Source organism: Etheostoma cragini, chromosome 5 (genome assembly GCF_013103735.1).
Source record: "Etheostoma cragini isolate CJK2018 chromosome 5, CSU_Ecrag_1.0, whole genome shotgun sequence".
Classification (NCBI taxonomy): domain Eukaryota; kingdom Metazoa; phylum Chordata; class Actinopteri; order Perciformes; family Percidae; genus Etheostoma; species Etheostoma cragini.
The window spans coordinates 22690294-22710643 of NC_048411.1; the positions used below are offsets into that span (position 1 = coordinate 22690294).

Consider the following 20350-nt stretch of genomic DNA (forward strand, 5'->3'; position numbering starts at 1 on the left):
ATTTAAATCAACTTAAAACGTTATTTTTCCAAAAGTGCTTATTAAATTGAATGACTTATTAATGATGTGTATGTATCTACGTTTATGTAGGCTACATACGTGTGTGTGTGTGGGGGGGTGGTGCATTTATGGATTTAATTTATTACCCAGGCTATAGCTTTATTTAAATTTTCCGTTCATTATTATAATTATGAATGTATTAAAATTTGTGTTTTCATGAATTACAACTATAGGTTAAGTTTATTATTGGTAATATGTTAAATTATCACTATTTTACTTGTATAATTTAAGTTGATGTATGTACTTGCAAACTGCAAGTGCACTGCAAATTAAGAATATTTTCAATAAAACAAATCTCTGTTTTGATACATTTTCTTTGTAGATTTCTTACTTTATAGTTGTATGCAACAGATTAGTAACAGCCTACATATTTAGTCAATACACCGAGACGGGTATTTACAATACAGTAGATTAAATATTATTATTCTTTTTTTTAATCTTTTTGTATTGTCCATTTTAAAGTTCAGCCAGAAGGGGGCAGAGTAGGGGGGATGAGTAAAAAATGGATTATGCACGTGACACAATCTGTTTTTAGATATAACCCATGGACTGTAAAAATCTTTCTTTAACTGTCCATGGTATATATACAGTCTATGAAATAACCTAACCTAATGTTAGAGTTTGCAGGGAAATTTCTTTGAATACATAGAGTAGATACTGACTCTTTTAAAATAATGTATGTGGCAAACATTGTACTTTTACTCCACTACATGTATTTGACAACATTTTTTTGTTTTTTATTTTATTTAATCTTTATTTAACCAGGTAAGCCGTTGAGAACAGGTTCTCATTTGCAACAACCTGGCAACATTAGTTAATAGTTACTTTGCAGATTCAGATTATGAATACAACATATGAATCAACTAATACATTATTACAGATTAAGCTCCCCACAGTAACCAGCTTCACTAATCATGGTTCACACAGTTTTCTGAAATGGGCCATTCTACATTTAATTAGAAATATTTTGAATTTAGTATTAATACTTTTAGTCAAGTAAAGCTTTTAGTAATTCTTCCACTAGGCTACTGCTGAATCCCCATGAATGGATAGCTTAGAAAACACCATGGAAAACACTAACATGGTTCTCTACAGTTTTTTCCTGCAGAGACACTGTATGTTTTTCAACACAGAGAGGCGCTGTTCACTGCAGTTCAGAAGACAGTTCAGTGCTGATACAGAGGAAGTAGACTCCAACAGCAACATGTCACCAAGACTCGGGATAATGTGTGATCAAATCAGGCAGTTACATGAAACACTATGTCAATTAGTCAATTTACAAGCGCTAATTCTACATCAGATTTGACAAAAAGTTTGGTTGTTAGAAGAGAGGTTTTGCTGTCATGTAACTGAAATCATTCAGGCGTGTCACAGTTCTTCTTCTGGGTTTTACAAAACAACTATCGTCTCCTCTGTGTGGCTGTAACTCTGGTGTATGACCTCATTTGACAATAAATAAGTTAATAGACTCTTAAACGTTGAGAGAAACATCTATATTTGGATTTTTACAAGTTTTTCCATCAAGGTGACAAATGACACCATTCACTGTTGATGAGGCTGCAGTTTAAGACTTAGATGTTTTCATGTGTGTTTTTTGGTACTGCATCTTATTAAAATCTTTCACGCTGGAGTGACAAACTACATAATATTCACACTGACATGAAACTGCAGTAAGTGAGTGAAAATGTCAGCTGCATTTTCTCTCTCTCCATGTCAGAAGGCTGAGTAAACATCATTTCTACAGGACTACTACTTTTGACTTGAAAAAAAAGGTAATACAAGATTTTGAGGGGGAAAAAGAACACACAATTGTAAAAAAATAAAAAATAAAAACATTTAACTGTAACTGTAGGTTTTTAAAAAGTGTCTGATCTTTAGCTTGAGCTAAAACAGTACAAAGGAAATCCTCCTTTAGTCCGGCCTGTGTTAATTTTATCAACAGTTGGTTGCCTGACCTGGAGGGCCTTGGTGCAAAATCCGGAGTTTAAAGAAATCAGAAATACTGTCCAGAGCCAAACCATGGAGGTTCAATTTAGCCTGTTCATTCATTAAAAAAATAAATGAAAAATAAAAGAACATTCAATGTTTTCCTTACAAAGAATCCCTTAGTGAAAGTAATAAACTAAATCTCAAAAACTGTGTAAAGAATTGAGAGCCAAAGTAATCAAGCCTGGAATGGCGAGAGATTCTCTGTTTCTAGTGTTTGTTAGAAGCCTTGCTGCTACATTTTGCACCGACTGTAGACATTTGTTTTAAACTGTCTATTCATGTGTTTTATCATTTTTTAATGCTTGTGATTTTTAACTGTTTGTACTTGTGTTTTATCTTTTTAACTGATTTTGTGTAAAGCACTTTGAATTGCCCTATTGCTGAAATGTGCTATACAATTAAAGCTGCCTTGCCTTGCCTAGACAGACATTGAAGCAAGTAATGATTCTTCCCTGTAACTTCACCACATTAACACACAGCGGTGGTGAGTCAGTGCCCAACATAACACAACAGTTGATTCTCCAACCTCCAAATGATTGGACATACTGTGCATGAATATGGGGAGGAAAAGCAGCAAATCCTCACATTTAAGGAACTGAAACCATCTTGACAATTTTTATAATACATTTTCTGCCAATCAACAATATGATTAATCAACCAATCGTTTCCAGCTATACTTGTAGCCAATATACTGTTGGGGTTTAATTTATGACAAAAACATCATATTTTATAAGCTTTTAAAATGTTTTGTACAAAAAATGTGTAAAGTAACTGAAGCTTTCATGCAACCTACAGTAATTCCTGTCTTTCCTCTGAAATGAAGTTGAGTAGAAGTAGAAAGAGACATAAAAGAAAATACTCAAGTTAAAGTTCAAGTTCCACAGATGCGCACTTAAGGAAAGTACACTAGCAAATGTATACATATATGTATGTACACTTCACCAATACAAACACAATCATCTGTGGAACTCAATTTTAAACTTTTGTACATGGAACCTGACTAACCTGACACAGTAACCGAGAATGACAACTCATGGCTTTCATTCAAAGGACTGTAGGACTTTGTTTTGTCCTTATTTGTCCACTTTCAGAATTTAGTGACTTTATGCGCCAACATTACTTTAATTTCTCTAAAATGTAAGTACGTATGCACACAAACTCACAGAGAAAACCCCCTGAAAAACAATACCTGCATACACAAAAGCCTTTTACTCGATACTAGGTTTTGCAGTTTCTGCCCTCTTGGTGCAGGATCATGTGTCTTTGTTTCTGTGTCCTATTTTGTTCCTTGAGTATCAGTGTAAGTTTCAGTTTAAACTAATAATCTCTCTAAAAAATGAACAGGGACGCATGTTTTTAAACACTCTTTTATTGACGCTATACAGATTCTTTGGTTGATTTGTGTAAGTGTTTGTGTTTGTATTTGTGTCTACAGCTCATAAAATTATTCCCATAACTATTTTGCAGTGAAACTATCTCATAGGTACAAGATATGTGCAAAATGAACACATTTTCCAAAAGCTGTAGTAAGTGTTAAAGAAAAATGTTGATATTAGTTTAAATAATTGAGCATCAGTGTAAGTTTTGGCAGGCCAAGTAGTCAAGACGCTGCTAACCACTAATGGCTACATAGCTGAGCTGCAGCAGCTGATCTGCATCAACACATCAGCTGGTCAACTCCCCTCCCTGCAAAATTGTTACTTAAGATGCTTTAGTTTGCTCTTAACTGCATGCTGCTCACATCTCTGCAACCCATAGCTCCACCTAGTTTATAACGTGACATACGCTTCTATGTCTTCGTTGCTGCTCTGTTCATATGGGAAAATAGTTTAGCTCTCCCAGTCTTAAACTGCATGAGTGGCCTCTAATGCTGCTGCTGCTGTCCTGCTCTTGCTCATGAAAGGTTCGGGGACTCTTCTGAACAGACCCACAAATTATTTGATAACATTTTTAAATTGTCTGCGCTGTTCTTGACTTAATGGACCTGACAGAACTCAAATTGTCTGCTTTCATGCCCAAACTTAGATGACAGACTCTTATGATTATGCACTAAATATAAAGCTACAGCAGCAGCTGGTTAGCTTTGCTTAACATAAAGATGGCTTGCACTTTGTTTCCTGTTTGAGTCAAACAAAGCAGATATAACATGTTAATGAGTGACCTTTGGTGATGCTGGTAGTTTTGGACAGACTCGGGCTAGCTGTACCCTCATTACCTGTCGTTATGCTAAGCTAGGATGAGCAACTACAAACTTCATATTTACTAATAAGAGTGGTATCAATCTTCTCGTCTAACACTGCAAGAAAGTGAGTAAGTGTATTTCCAAAAATACAAAGTATTTCTTAAAATCCAAACAATCTCTTGACGATGAAAACAGAAGTTTGACTGAAAAAATATACACATACTAGCTTTTTCCAAATTTTTCAAATTTTGATGACAACTTAGAAATCTTCCATAATGACTGTGAGGTGGTTAAAAGCCAGAGAAAAAACTACAGTAGTAATTAGAACTTGAGTTGAGATTTAGTTTTGTCGGATAAAATGAGGTTAATGTTTTATTATCAACGACCCAGCACAATCAACAGATACCTCTTTGTACATTTATTATTAAATAAAGTATTAGATAGATAGATAGATAGATAATAGAGTATTTCTGATAATTTCTTGATATGAAGTTTCTTCTTCCATTTTAGTGATATAATATGTACAGACAAATATCATGTTGCTGAGAATGACTAATAAATTTAGGTTGATGTTTTATTTCATTTCCATTTTAGTCTATTGTTTGGCAAGATAAAGGCATAAAAACATGACATGTGGATTTGGAAGACATAAAACAAGAAGGTTGTGGTGAGATCTAAACCACAGCTGGCAGGCACTTTGAGTTTATGAGACATCACTGCTTCTTCTCTTCACACGCTTTGGCTCATTTTTTTCGCTCCTCGATCTGCTCCACCTCACTGGACTCATCCACCACCTTGCCGTTGATCATGGTCTGGGTGACAACTTTTACAATCTTCCTGGTCCTTACATCAGGTTCTTCTGTGACACAAAGTTAAACCAGGGTTTTTCAACAAATCTCTTTGATCTTTCTTGTCTAGACCAGCACTAAAAAATATCATTAACGATAATCTAATAACAATACATTGTTTGTAGTATTACCTGCCATATTAAGGTTATGAGGCTGCACCGTAATGTAATCTTTTAGCGACTTTGGGCAATCAATACCTTCAATTGTAACTTAATGTCAGTAAACTTCTTTTGTTGACTGACTTTATGCCAAAAAATACAAAAGGGATGAAAAAGAGAAGCGATCGAATGTCAGTTAATCCACCTTTTACTGTGTGAATCATTGGCTTGGTGCTGTTTTTGTGTTAACTCTTGTGCATGTGTGCAAAATAGAAGAGTCTGCAAAACTTAGGAAAGGATCAGATGCTCATGCCGCATGTTGTTGACTGTAGAATTATGAGATAGGTCCCATCCAAGAGTATCTTTCAGAGGCCATCATTAGGGGCTGTTACAGAGAGAAAATACAATAGTAGGCCACTTCAGTAAAAAAAGGGTGCAGCAGGAGCATGCAGGAGCATCTGATCATTTTTTGAAAGTTTTGCAGACTCCCTTTTACGCACAAGAATTCTGTCCTCGGGTTATGTTAATTTATACCCACACAGGATCTAATAAGAGGGAAAAATAGAAATTATCAAAAACAATCTCTTCTCTTTTTTCTCCTTTTTTGTATTTCTAACAACAAGCCATTGCTGACTAACTCAAGTGGTTTTCAACAAGTAATCTCCGGCCAGATTCATAACAACCATGTTAACAAGGGTGTAGAGATACTTTATACAAATAATCCTTGCAGGACACATTTGGTTCTGATAGCGGCTGATAGCATTCAGTAAATAAAATAATCTGAACTTACTTTTAGGAGGAGATGTTTCTTTCACCCTGTAGGACAAAACCACATGACAAATCAATGTCAGTCCAGAAGAGCAAGCAGAAAAACATGTTCACTCAACGTCAATTTAAACACTTGAAAGGTACCCTGCCACACCAAACCGTTTTTACCTGCATTTTCTGGAATTTGTTAGATCCATAGGTGTTTGTAATATGTGGTGAATGTGAAAATGAACTACTACCTCCTTTGTCAGCTCTAGAAACTGAAAAGAAACAAGCTGAAAAATTAGGCCAATTCCAAAAGCTGGTCCGTCTGATATCATGTTGCCTGAGCTCATTACTATTCATGAGTTCACCCAGTAGCGCTGGCTAAAGGATGCTGATAGCCAGGTTCTCATTGGCTAGTTGTTAGCCAATCAGAGTCAACCGGCTTAGTTCATTGAATATTATTGAGAACTAGCGCAAATCAAGTCTTCCGGCAGGCTTTCTATACCACTTTAGAACAGCTTGAAACAAGGTAACCAAGGCATTTTTTCTTTTTTCGAGTCTTATCTGGCCTAAACCATCTCCGAATGTGGTCTGAGTGATTGGTTCCAACTGCTTCCTGGGTGTATTCACAACTGTACTGTACTGTACTGTACAGAGCTGTCCACATGTGATCGGACCAGTCAGGATAGATTTTGAGATCAGTTGGAAACAGGGTTATAAGAATAAGGAAGTGTATTCTACATTCCTTACATATTCACGACCAACTATTACATGTAGGGTGCACAATACATGCACAGTCAGGATAAAGACAAACTAAATGTATTCCTATAAAGAAAAAAACTATACTAGTTAATACTCAAAGACTAATAATGCATACATAACTACCAATAGGTATCAATAAGTGTAAAATACTATCTTTACAATTTTCTTCTGGATTCTGTTGTGGTATTTTGGCACTAGACAATAACATGCAAACACAATGACACAGAAATTCTTTCTTGAAAAGATGATTGGTTGTGGTTTCCCAGCTCTCGCTTACATTTCCTCCCCCTCCAGCAGCCTCCTGTAGGTGGCGATCTCCATCTCCAGGTTCTGTTTGATGCGCAGCAGCTGTTCGTAATCGGTCTTGTTGCGTTGCATGTCCAAACGCAGGTGAGACAGCTCATCCTCCAGCTGGGTCAGTGTGCTCTGAAGATTGTCCATCTCCACTGAGTACTTGTGCCCCGTTTCCCCAAGGTTTCCTTCCAACACACCGACCTGTTAACAGAGCATGCAAGTAACGTTCAGTAAGAGTAGAAAAAAAAAGTCGTCCAACGCCTATCACATTATACACAGTCATTAAACATTGTTTATATAAAAACATTTATGCATCTTTTAAGCCATAGTGCATGGCTTCTGTCTGTTTCATGAATAATTCTAAGTAATGACAACTAATCTGTCGGCACATCCAGATAATACAAGCCTTCCGTGATTGTGCACCACCCCCACCCCTCCACCACGTCATTGCTAGTAGTCAAGGAGGATTAAGAAAAGATGATGTCTCCTGAGACCGGGCTTTTTCACAGTTTATTCTGGAGCAGGCAGCTAGCGACGCAAGGAGCAATGCCTACGATTTGGAACTCCTAGTGCACCTTTAAGGTACCCTGTGAAGATTTTACCACCCAGTATTGTTTTTTATCTTTACCTGTTGAGCGCATCCACCATCCAGCCCCATCACCACTCAACCAGAGACACTAGAGACTGTCAGCGCCATAATATCTCTGCATTCAATACTGTGTGTTTATTATTTGGCAAACATCCATGAGCTATATTTTCTTCCATTGAACAGCTCCATATATTGATGTTTGACCTGTGTTCACATTTAGCGGAGACACAGACAAAACACTGGCTTGTTTGGCTCTACTCTACGTCTTGTCACACTGATTGATTATTGGAGCAGAATGAAATTGCTGTGTACATTGTTCCTCTAAAAGCTCTTTGTTGACAAGGAGAAAGCAGCTGTAATCTATAGATAACATGTCCAACGTGTGCAGAAGAGAAGAGGAAGGGGCGGAGTTCCTGATTTATCCCTGAAAGAAAAAGACTCTTTGCTGAGGTATTTGAATGAGAGGTCAAGTATTATTCCTAAAGAAACATGTGATTTCATGTTCTTCAAACTACACCCCTGTGACGTGTGTTTATGCAGTAATGTACCTGCTTCCGAAGACTGTTGAGTTCGACCTCCAGAGCCTGCAGGAAACGTCTTCGCTCGCTGAACTCACTTTGGGCACAACGCAAAGCCTCGTTGCTTTCTTTGACCTCGGACTGCACTGCTTCCAACTGGAGACACACAAATCAAGATAATGTTTAGTGTAATGTGCAGTATGTAGTGTGTTATACCACAAAATGTAAAAAATATATATATATATTAATGCAATTAAAAAATAACAAAAGACTTGTGTAGTGACGGACTTTCTTGAGATACCAGGTCTCGGCCTCCTCCTTGTTCTTGCGAGCGATGCCCTCATACTGGACCCTCAGCTCAGCCATGATGGCCCCCAGATCAGGGCCCTGAGCTGCAGCCACCTCCACAGTCACCTGCTCGTTGGCCAGACGAGACTTCATTGCGTTCATCTCCTGTGATCATTTAAAGAGAGGGAAGGCAAAGCAGTGTTTAATGCTGCAACATCTTATAGTGTCCACCTCACACCCTGGACAACTCTCAGGCCACAGTGTTTGTTAACACCTGATTTTGTCAGTGTCTTACTTATCTACTAGCCAGAGGTAGAAGAAGTATTCAGAGTCTTTACTTTTAGTAAAAGTATTGATACTACACTTTACCAATACTTTAGTGCGTTCACTCAAGTGGGATTTTGAATGCAGGACCTATAAGTATTATCAGAATTGAAAGTAGGTTACTCATTATACAAAAAGATGCTTATTTGATGGTGTTTGATTTTATATTTTAGAAATATGATTAAGTGCTTCAAACCTCATTTTGATAAAACAAGTGAATAATAGTATGGATGTTTAAAAATAGAAAGGCATTTTTGTAGCTTAAATCAAGAAAGAATATTAATTTCCTACAATAGAATTATGAAAATATTCAAGGCCTAAAACTTTAATGGTTGGAATGCTCTTAGAGCACTACAGTCACAAAATAAGACATTGAAGTGGTTACTTAAGGACTGAAGTTATTCAATAAATATTGAAAAATGCATTATATTTTACAAACTGTTCATATCTTTTTCTTAAAATCTTAGTATGCCGGATGACTAGTAACTCTAAGTGTCAACAAGTGAAGACTAAAGAACAATATTTCTGTGGTTTAAGTAGTTTTGTTTTTATAACTAGTTTGTAATGACGCTTCCATCCTGCAACTTTAATTGTTCCTGAACTCCTTCTTTTTTCTTTTTACATGTTTTGATCATCTCAGCGTGTACAAGATAAATATTCAACAAAAATGCTCCATTGTCTTTTGTCAAGTCTTCAGTCCACATCCTGGATATCACACCTTACAGTCTAATCATACATAATTCCAGTGGCTGGATGGGCTCAAATACTTGTATATGTTGTGTACACGGGTGTTGTCTTGCTATCTTGAAGCATAGTGACTACAAAGAAAAAGGGTTTTTGCGTACACTGAACGTTGTCATATTTCAGATACCAAAACTTTCTACCTCTGTGTTGCTGATAGAAAAAACAGGAACTCTATGGTTTTTGGATGATATGCTGAAAAGTGGTTTTCATGCAGCTTTAGAGCAGTGATTCCCGAAGTGGGGGTTGGGACCCGCAGGGGGGTCGCGAGCCAGAGAGGGGGGGGTCGCAAGTTGATTTCCAGAAATAAAATAAAAATTTAAAAACTATTAAAAACAGCACTTGTTAGCCATGATTTTAACACGAGATAAAACTGTTGTGTTATGTTGTCAGCATGCTCGTGTTTGGATACGCCTGCAATGCTTATACACGTTTATAGTGGGGGGGGGGGTCGCAAGTCACTTGGACTGGTACTTTGGGGGTCGTGGGCTGAAGGTTTTGGAAACCCCTGCTTTAGAGAACCCACTGTGCTTCAAATACATCTTATATTTAAACAGGACTACTCTTGACAACTTGTAAAATGACTGTCTTGATGAGTCAACACTCATTGATCATATCTGACATGACCTTCTTCTTGAAGGGATCTCACCTCATCGTGATTCTTCTTGAGGAAGTAGAGCTCCTCCTTCAGGCTGTCAAGGTCTCCTCGCAGAGTGGCGATGATCTGGTCGTGGTCAGACTTTGCTCTCTTCAGAGCCTGACAGTCCCTCTCCACCGACTGGCAAAGGGTGGCCTCCGCCTCCCATCTGCAGGAAAAACACAGTGGAGGATTCAAACAAGAGGAATGGAGGTCATCAGCAGACACGCAACACTAGTCTCAGTTAATGCGGTGCATGTATTTTTTTCACATGTCGGACAAAGTTAACATAAATCTCTGCAGATTTCACAAAACCCTAAAGGGCAATTCAACACAAAATTTAATTATCCTTAAAAATCGTATGTGTGGATGAAAAATAGTCTATCTACTGAAACATGTATACGATTTGTTACCCTTTTCGGAAACTGTAATTTGGCAAAAATAATCTTGATTTAAGGTTTACTTACTATCTTTTCCCCCCAATACTTTCAATAACATCTAAAAGCCTTCAATCCATTCCAAAGCTTTTGTCAAACAATATAAATTTATTTCATGTTTCATTATTTTAAAGCAAGGATATATGTCACTTCCTACTGCCATAGTTTTTGGATTAGAAATAGCCTTGTAAGTTATATGTGACTATGAATATTCTTTGGTCGAAATGTGCAAAAGAATTTGTCAAGATTTTGGAAATACCTTTATTAGAACAACAGAAACCCATCTTTTTTTTTCAGCGTTGGAAAACGTTTTCAGAATGTTCACTTGAGAAAAAAATGCCACACTGTAGAAATACTTCATTCATCAAAGCGTAAAGTATTATCAGCAAAATATACTTAAGTATTATGGTAAAAATATCTGATAATTTACTGAACCTACTAGACTCTATTATTATAGCATAAAATTGTACTGTACTTAACAACCTTCCACCATTGATGATATAAGATGAGAGACACAAACTGGAGGTAATGGAACACGCGCAAACAAGCACAGGATGCATAAAAGCACTCACGAAATTGGTACACGTGCACTTTGCTGCTAAAACCATAAATCACTGCCAATTGATGCATCACTCCTTCACATCAGACCACAAAACATACCATCAACACACTGTGAAAAACATAAGTAGTGGGAGGGTGTTTTCGGATTCCACCATCTTTCCTTTAACAGCTCCACTTTGCCAACTCTGGACTTAAATGTAACAGTAACAGTAACAGTAACAGTAACAGTAACTGACGTTGTCTCTCTGACCTGCACAATCTATCACAGCCTTTGCTCCCTGTTGGCCATCTTTGTCTCCTGTGGGTGCCTGAGCACCGTGGGAATGGACCTCCTATTTCGCAGCCTGACAGAAAGGTCATTTATTCACATTGCTCTGCAGTCTGGCGCTCCCATGTGAACGCTCACAGGCAAGTACAAGAAACAAAACTCTGTGTGACACTCACTTGACTCTGAAGTCATCGGCTGCCAGCTTGGCATTATCAATCTCCAGCATGATACGGGCGTTTTCCAATGTCTTCTTTCTTACCTGAGTAGGGAACATGGTGAAAAGTTGATGAAGATCTGGCATCAAGTTCTACAGATGATACGCACTTTTTATACTGTAAATGTGCTGGTTTATTTACTGTAAAAACACACATGATCTGACAAAAAAAACTGAAAATTCAAATCCATCTGGCTGCAGTAGCTTTGTGCTCCATTACTCATCACCGCCTTCAACTAAGTACCTTATTGACAAGATGGGGCCTTTAAAACAACTGCATATTATCACGTGTCAATGTGCAAAAATTGTCATTTTGCTGCCGTCAGCGGCTTTGTTTCTGCTTTATCAAACAACCCTCCTTTGCGGGATGAATAAAGTATACAATATCATTATTATCACCATTATTTTTACATATTTCTTGCATTTGACTCTTTAAGGTGCTTCAAGAAAGTGTATGGGCGTCCCAATATGATATTAGGTGTTTAGGTAAACAGACAAACACAATCTGAAGAGAAAAAGGCACCAGCACACTGAAAAGATGCATTATCTATAAGTACCATTACTGTACCATGTTTCGACAATACATCTTCATATTCAATATGTAACTAAGAAGATTTATATATAGGCTTTACCTGATTTGACATAGGTGTTAATCTTAGGTTGAGCCCATCAACATCAACAGGTACACATTAAAATCACTGGAGTGCAATCGAAAAGTCCCTGCAAGATATTTGAGTTCTGAATTCTATCCTACAAACACTGACCTCCTGGCCGATGGCATGTGCCTGGGCCATCAGCCCCTCGATATCGTGCCCTTTTGGAGTTTTCTCCAGCATGATCTGCTTGATCTTCATCTCCAGTTCAGCGTTGGACCTCTCCAGCGAGCGCACCTTGTCCAGGTAGTTGGCCAGCCGGTCGTTCAGACCCTGCATGGTCTCTTTCCCACTGGCGGAACCACTGAGGCCGTTGAAGGAGAGGCTGGAGCCCAGCATGTTGAGGCCATTGCCCATTGAGAGAGAGCGGGACAGAGACAGCGTGCAGATAGAGACGGGAGGCTTTGAGCGGATACTGCGTCCGCTGTCTCTCACAGACATGCTGGAGGAGGGTTGACGAACCGAGTAGCTGCGCACAGAGAGGTTGGAGGTCATGGTGTCCACTGCAGAAGATCAAGATGAAAGTAGAATCAGTGCTCTTATGAAGCTGCATGTCTGCTATAAGTACAGATACAACTTTTGTTTCAATACTCAGGAAATAAATATGCATTTTACGTGTTAATGTGGCAGACGAACAGAAAAGAAGTTAAAGTATTGACTTAAAAAAAAGAAGCTTAAACACACAATAAAAACTAGCACCAACCTGCATCTTATTTAAACCCAAGCTCTATTAACATTCATCTTTTAAATCACCATGGACAAAAAGTCCCCAAAGTGCTCAAAAAAGATATAGTTATTCCGGCATTGTTTTGTTTTTAGCATTTTTGCTTTGTTTTTTAATCTTCATGCTTGTTTTGTATGTGTATGTCTGTAGTGATGTCATGAATCTTTGTGGCCACCTACAATCACAAGTAATTTAGCATCTCTTTGTGGTCTTTTTGTTTCTGTCTGTGTTGTTTTGCATCTATCCTTTATATCGCATCTGTAGTTAACTTACATCTCTCTGTACTTGTTTTTTTTCTCTTTGCGGACGTTTGATTGACTTTCAAACAAGAAGGTTTTATTTTTTTAAACTTTAATCATAGGTTTGTTCAGTAATCCATCAATCTCTCAAGACAGTTGCAAAATGGGCCTTTTGGTGAGTCAATTGACTGATGATGGTTAAACTACAAGTGCTTATTATTGAGCATCATGTGTCTGTTCTTGTTATTTAAATAGTACACATCATAATATAGAAGATCTACTAGATGTCAAGCCTCCATCAGTGTCAGAATAGCTGTGAATTTTAAATCTGCTGGAAACTTGAAAACTTTGTTGTACATTCTGTGAAATGAAGTCGTTGATTTGATGAGTAAAAAACAAAGGAGAAAGTTCAGCATGGTACTTACATCTAGTTCAGTTCTTCAAAAAGTCTTCTGCTGCTCGGTCAGGTTTCAATCCTGATGTTGCGAGTGACCGTTGTTTGTTGCTGGACCAGATTTTTACAGGTGAGTTTGCATGGAGCTTTGGATAGGTGGAGCCACTGTATGTCCAACCCACAGATTGTAGCAACAGGGAGGAGGAAGCAACTTGACACCTCAAAGAGGAGTGGAAAAGAGAACTGTGGTGCACATGAACTAAACAAGTTGGCATCAACTTTTTAAAGGCAGTTAATTGTCTGCCGCATTGCAGGTTTGCAAACAACAGCTGTAAGTTGAGACACTTGATTAATTTCCTGTAACAGTAAAACACACACTGACACACACTGAAACACAAAACTTCCTCAGGTCTTCGTCCGATCTGTAAGGTGAAACTGGGAGGACAAACTGGTGTGGCCCGGCGGGAGGAAGCAGGAATGGAGGGACAATAGAGGGACAATGGAGCGACAGAATAAAAAGAAAATGAAGACCCCTGAGAAATGCAAGGCGTAGGCCCGGCTGAACTGGAAACCCGGTTAACACACACACACACATACACCCACACAGACAGAAACACGCCTTTTTGTATATTTGATAAGTGTCAACTATCTCTTAGTCTTCTCTTGCTGTTATACAGTATGTGGTCCCCTGTTGCTGTATTGTTAGATTCCTCTGGTGAGCATTATTCTCTTTGTATAGAATCAGATCACCCGGTGACACACACACACGCACGCACGCACACACACACACACACACACACACACACACACACACACACACACACACACACACAAAAAACAAAAAATACTAAAACAACAACACTGAAAAAGGACGACAATGATCTCCAAGGTGTTGAGATCATTCACATGATCAAACCCAGATTTAGCTGCAAATAAAGGAGAGAAAAAATGTCATTTCAGGGTTGAAAGCTGATTCTTGGACTGTTTAGTGTGAAAAGTTGCTTTGTGTAGATTGTAGCCTACAGAAGTACAGAAGTGTTTACCTGCACGGTTTCTGGCACAATAGCATGAATGCCATAACTCTATTCAGCAGTTCACAATGAGGTTGAAACAAGTCGAAAAATGTCCTGACAAAAGTCCTGTTACTCTGCCAGACTGTGATGGATTACATAACATTGTATAGGTGTTTGTAGCATTGCAAACAGCTCTTAAAACATGACTTTCAAATACATACTGCATAAAAACACGTCATTACATACTTAAAGCATGCACCCTTTTTAAAATAAAATCTATAGGGATTTTGATTATTACCACATGTAGCAGTGGTTTTCAACTGGCCACCATGTTAGGATTCAGCATGGATCTACTGCCACCTTTTGGGTGAAAAAAGAGCTGCAGAATTGAATGATTACTATGGGCTCATCATTGTTACAGAACCTCTTTTCACTTACTGTAACACTTCCATTGATTCAGCGTTAAAATAAAAACTTGTTATTGTTTTTGTTAGTACAGCTTTTGTGTATTTTTGGTTCAATTTTACTCCTACTGTCAGATTATAGCAGTTTCTGCAATGACAAAAGTACTCTACAAAACCTTTACTGTAAAGCATAGATTATTATAATTCAACAATGTAATAGGATTCTTAAATTGGGTACATTTTTATTTACTATTCATTAACCTTTATTTTACCAAAAAACAATCCCATGTGCATAAGGAGCATGTTTACTTTTTTTACTTTAAAAATATTTGGATGTTAAAAGTAAAATTAAGAATAACAGTAACTGTGGTATTGTCACTTTTACTTAAAGTACTCATTTTATGCTTTTTAGGCTTTTACCCTTTCCTTTATTGTGTTATATATCTTTTTGTGTACGTAATATGTTCACAAAATGAAAAAACCCAAAGTCCACTCTAAAGGGACTTAACCACCTTCCAGAGAAAACACTGCTCACCAACTGCTCCAAAACAGCTCTATAGTCCAGCCTTTTAGAAACGCTCATCACGTTATAACACGTTATAATGCTGCATTATTATGGAACCTGCGCAAAGCAGGGACCCGCCCTTCAATAGTTGCACAAGGCAACAGAACCCGATTTGTTCAGGTCCTATCCCCTGACCAATCGGCTAACCTAACCTTAACCACTCAAGGTCAATGCCTAACCCCAACCAAACAGGCTGCTTTGTAGAGTGGGACTTGCCTAGAAGTTACACGGGATCCATAAAAACGCTTTAATGCTCACCTAGCTGCTAGCGTGGCACGCCCTCAAACGCTGAAACTGACTATTAAACCACACAAACCTATTCTCCTATAATGAGAATATTATTAACACTTTAAGTGAAAAAACTGATTTTTTTCTTGTTAAGCTAAATAATATAATGAAATTTCTGTTTCTGCACTTTGACAATCTGAGAATATGTACACCATGGAAACCTGATCTTTCAGCGTGTTATAGTGCAACCATTTATACCTAACATGCAGCAAAACAGGCATTTCTACCTCCAACATGCTTCAGGAGAATGATTTATATCCTGCTACAGCTTCATATGAATCAAACTAAAGTGCTGGGATATTTCAAAAAACTTTCTCTCCCCCAAAATAAACACATTCTGGGAAATCTGGAGTCCTGTGTTTATTTTTGCATAGTGCTTGGTTGGCCGTCGGCCTGGGCAAAGTGAATCATATGTTTCAGCTATTTCCTTGCTTTTCGTCAGCCTTCTTTCTGCTCTTGTGCGCTACTGTAAATGTCATAGTTTACATTTCTTTGTTTATTTCTCTGTATTTCTATAGTATACTATGTACTGACCTACCCGTAGTCCAAAGTCGATTACAATCCTTTTGCTTTATTTTGGCTTTGTTTGGAAACCTGATACCAAATTCAGTTGTGTGGAGCTTTTATAGGCTGGGTTAAATGGTAGGCCTGTGCAATATCCACATTTAAACAAAACACCCTGATCCACAAAGTAAATTCGATGTGGTCCAGTTTACCTAAAAAAATGACATTTTGCCTAAAAATGTTCACTCATGTAGTGTTAACCCGACCACTGTTGTTTGTTGACGTGGTCCTGCTCTGAAGCCTCAAATAGTCTAGTTCTGAACAAAACATTTAGTCAGGCTTTAGTCTGAGGAGTTTTAATTGCTGGTTTTTGCTCCTGTGTCACCAAACAGCTGATGGATGGTGTTGCATTTAGATATTAGTCTACCAGAAATAAGTAGCTGTTGTTAAAAGAAAACAACAAAACTATGCATTTTGAAGCTGAACGAAGTTTACAAGTGATTAAAAACTCAACTAACCATTGCCCTAAATGTCCAGAGTTCATTCTTTAAAATTCAGAGCAATACTTGAAACAAGGGGTCCTTGATTCAGACAGGACGTGGACAAAAGCATGTCTAGCCTAGTTGTTTTATTGGCTGCATATTGATGGTTGATTTTATCAGCTGTAGCTAGCATGTTCTGTATGAAGTGGCCAGGTAATAAACCTTTAAAAGGGCTTTGTCTATAACAAAGTGAAACATCAGGCTTAGCCCCACTTTAATAATTTTGTACAGTCCCTAAAATGTTTATTTTATGAGGAGATAGTGAAATGCAAAGTTATGTGCCGTCTGTTTAACTTGTGTTTCCTGATGATTATTTCACACCTAAAATGTTTACGTACAGTACACAAATATAGCCTTTCTGAAATTATATTTAGCACAACATACTCAGTTTAGTCGTACAATAAGATTTTTTCTTTAATCTCATGAGATATTCTTAAAATGTATTTAGCAAATTATTTTATTTAGGAGTTGAAACTGACATTATCATGCTCACAAGCCATTTAGATACTTTATGTGCGATAAGCTCAGTCAAATAATGTCCTCAAGTGAAGCAGTGGAAAAAAATTAGAAGACCCTGCCAGCATAATGCAGCGTCTGAAATAGACTTAAGGAGAAGGAGGAGGGTGCTGATGAAGATGGCTCACATTGCAATCTTTCACAGAGGTCTTGTTGACTGTTTTGCAGGGGAGAGCTCATCAGCGTGAAGGAGAGAAATGTGAATACGCAGAGACGAGGGGCACTGCAGTGTATCTGCTCATTAGGTGGGCGACGCTGTAATTCAGAGAGCGAGCAGCTCTGCAATCAGGGGCCTATTCATTAGCATAGGGGGCCTGCTTTCATCTGTAACCACTTGATGCTGCCAATCACTGAGGTGGACGCATTACACGATGACAAACCGGGGCGGATTAAACGCTCTGGGATGCTTGTGCATAGAGAGAAGACATGCATAAATGCTGCCTCGAGCTCTCGTATCTGAGAGGGACTTTAATGGGGAAAAAATGTGCATTTTTACAGTGTAGTGCTGGCAGGTGGCCCACAATATATCAGCCTGATAATCTCTCCGCTCAGCATATAGACAGCTTTTGTTCTAAAATGTCATGAGAAGGAGCTTCATTTTCTTGAACAGGTGCTCTCCTAGATTGCAATGATTGAAAGTGATTGTTTGAAAAGTTAAGTTCAAAGATAAAGTTTAAGAGAGAATAAGAGTAGCCTACTGATAAAGCCTATGTGGTGGAATTTCCAGAAACACCAAGTTGTGACATGATGAGACAAAGGGAAAGCTTAGAAAACGACAGGTCATTCATGGGTCACAGGTCAAGGTACATACTTGTCGTAGCGAGTAGTATGAAAGGGTGAAAATCTGCTCAGGGAGGTTGGTTGTGGTGGTGGATAGGTAAAATGAGAGACCCCGAAGACCGCGGGTCATGTCCCGTGTGTCACATTTCCTAAACTGAGCCGTTGGTTTCTTTTTTACTAAAACTAACCCTGTTCTTCTTTTCCTTGACCTAACCGCATGTCACTAGTTCCTAAACTAAACCGTTTCGTTTTTCTTGCGATAACATGCCAAGTGGCGTGTATGTTTACGTCCGCAGTGTCAGCGTAGACACACATGGGGATAGCTCAAATAGTGTACAACAACGTTTTTAGGTGTAATGAATGGTGGGGGCAGCAACTAGTTTGGACAGATGCAAAGCCAGAAAATGACTCATTTTACAATTTTACATGTGGGGCTAATTTGCATTTCCCAGAATGATTTGGGTAGCTATCTATGGCCAATTTCATCGTGTTGTCCTGCTGCTCTCCTGTTTGATAGTCCTCTCAGAAAGATGTTTGACAACCTGAATGGTTGGACATAAATACAAAAATGCCAAAGATGTATTTGATGGGAGTTAAATAGTACCGTTAGCCTATATCATTTGCATACCAGAGAGCACTGAACGTTTTTATTTTTTTTATCTGCAAAAACATCCTGCTCTTGGTCATAAATCTTTAAAGGAGTAGTTAGAAATGTTAGGTAAAAACTCTTATTTGCTTTCTTTAGAAACAGAGGATCAATAGCACTCTCCCATCTATAGGCTGAATGTGAAGCTGGAGCTAGAAGCCGGTTAGCTTAGCTTAGCATGAAGTCTGGAAAAAGGGGGAAACAGTTACCTTTGCTCTGTTCAAGAAAAGTAAAAACAACAATTTGCTATTTTTACGGGGCTAAAATCACTGGGAATGCAGCTCGATTTCTTGGCTGGCAGCAGTTGCAACAAACAAAGGGCTAGCTTTTTTATCCCACTGTTTCAGTGTTTTGGCTAAGCTAAGCCAAGTGGCTGCTAGTCTATTTATAAAGTGGCAATAACCCTCCCTTGTTAATGGACAACCATGGGACCTGATTTAGTTAGAAATGTTAGAGATATGAACTGTAGTGAATGGCTAGAAACAAATAAGTGTTGATCCGGTTTGAATCGAGCCACTCGCTAGGGGAAGGACTCCATCTCTCTCATCAACCTTAACTAACTCTTTGCAAACAAGCAAATAAATGTATTTCCCAAAAATGTGGAGCTATTGCTTTAAAAGAAAACTAATTTAAGAGACTGTTTGTGCATTTTATGGGTTTATGTAAAAAAGATATGCCGGCCAACAATTCATCCTCAGATTTTCTTAAACTCTGAAAAAATCAATATCTCGTCCTACCTCAAAAATCCTGTATGAATGCGGGGCTGATGGTTGCTCGAGGGCTTTTAAAAAGTAATGCATGGATGTGGCACATTCATGAATTTACTTTAGGGGTAAAAAAACAGCACATTGATCCAGTTTGGAAAATCCAGATCTAATGATATCCTTTAACTCAAAGTATCCCATTCGTTCTTCACATCGCAGCCCCTTAAGTGCTGTCAATCAATGTAACAACTGTGGATAATCTGTGTTAAAAGGCCTCATAAAAGCCAACAAGCTGCCAGATCAATGGCCACGCTCATAGTATTGATTACATTTCCTGTTAAGTACAGCATGTAAATTGGAGATGATGTGCAGGTTTGTCGCAGAATATTGCTCTCAATAATAGGTTTCTGCAGGTATTTAACCTCTGACAGGCGACCTTTTGATTTTTGTAGTTCTGTAAAAACATGATGTACGTATAATATATGTGGAGATGCATTCACATTTCGGTCTTTTAAAATGTGTGTTCATCCAGACATTGTCACACACACCCACCCACCCACCCACACACACACACACACACACACACACACACACACACACACACACACACACACACACACACACACACACACACACACACACACACACACACACACACACACAATCTTGCTCTCTCTGCATGAGTCAATTAAACCTGTTACTTAATTATTAATTTTATAACAGCTCTGATACATTTTTATTAAACTGTGGCAGTATTTACAATGTACAATCACTGACTTATTTCTTTTCAAGACACATTTAAAAGTGCTTTTTTA

At 38.2% G+C, this 20350-nt stretch overlaps 1 protein-coding gene across 1 annotated transcript; it reads right to left on the reverse strand.

The window, feature by feature from the left end:
* Positions 1-4698: 4698 nt before the first annotated feature.
* Positions 4699-13702, reverse strand: krt1-c5 (keratin, type 1, gene c5). The gene is made up of 9 exons (XM_034873093.1): positions 13605-13702; positions 12328-12719; positions 11526-11608; positions 10096-10252; positions 8382-8546; positions 8124-8249; positions 6970-7187; positions 5968-5993; positions 4699-5090 (listed from the first exon to the last, which is right to left on the reverse strand). Exons 2-9 carry the CDS (start codon positions 12709-12711, stop codon positions 4975-4977), a joined length of 1275 nt encoding a protein of 424 aa, XP_034728984.1. The 5' UTR covers positions 12712-12719; positions 13605-13702; the 3' UTR covers positions 4699-4974.
* Positions 13703-20350: the final 6648 nt, after the last annotated feature.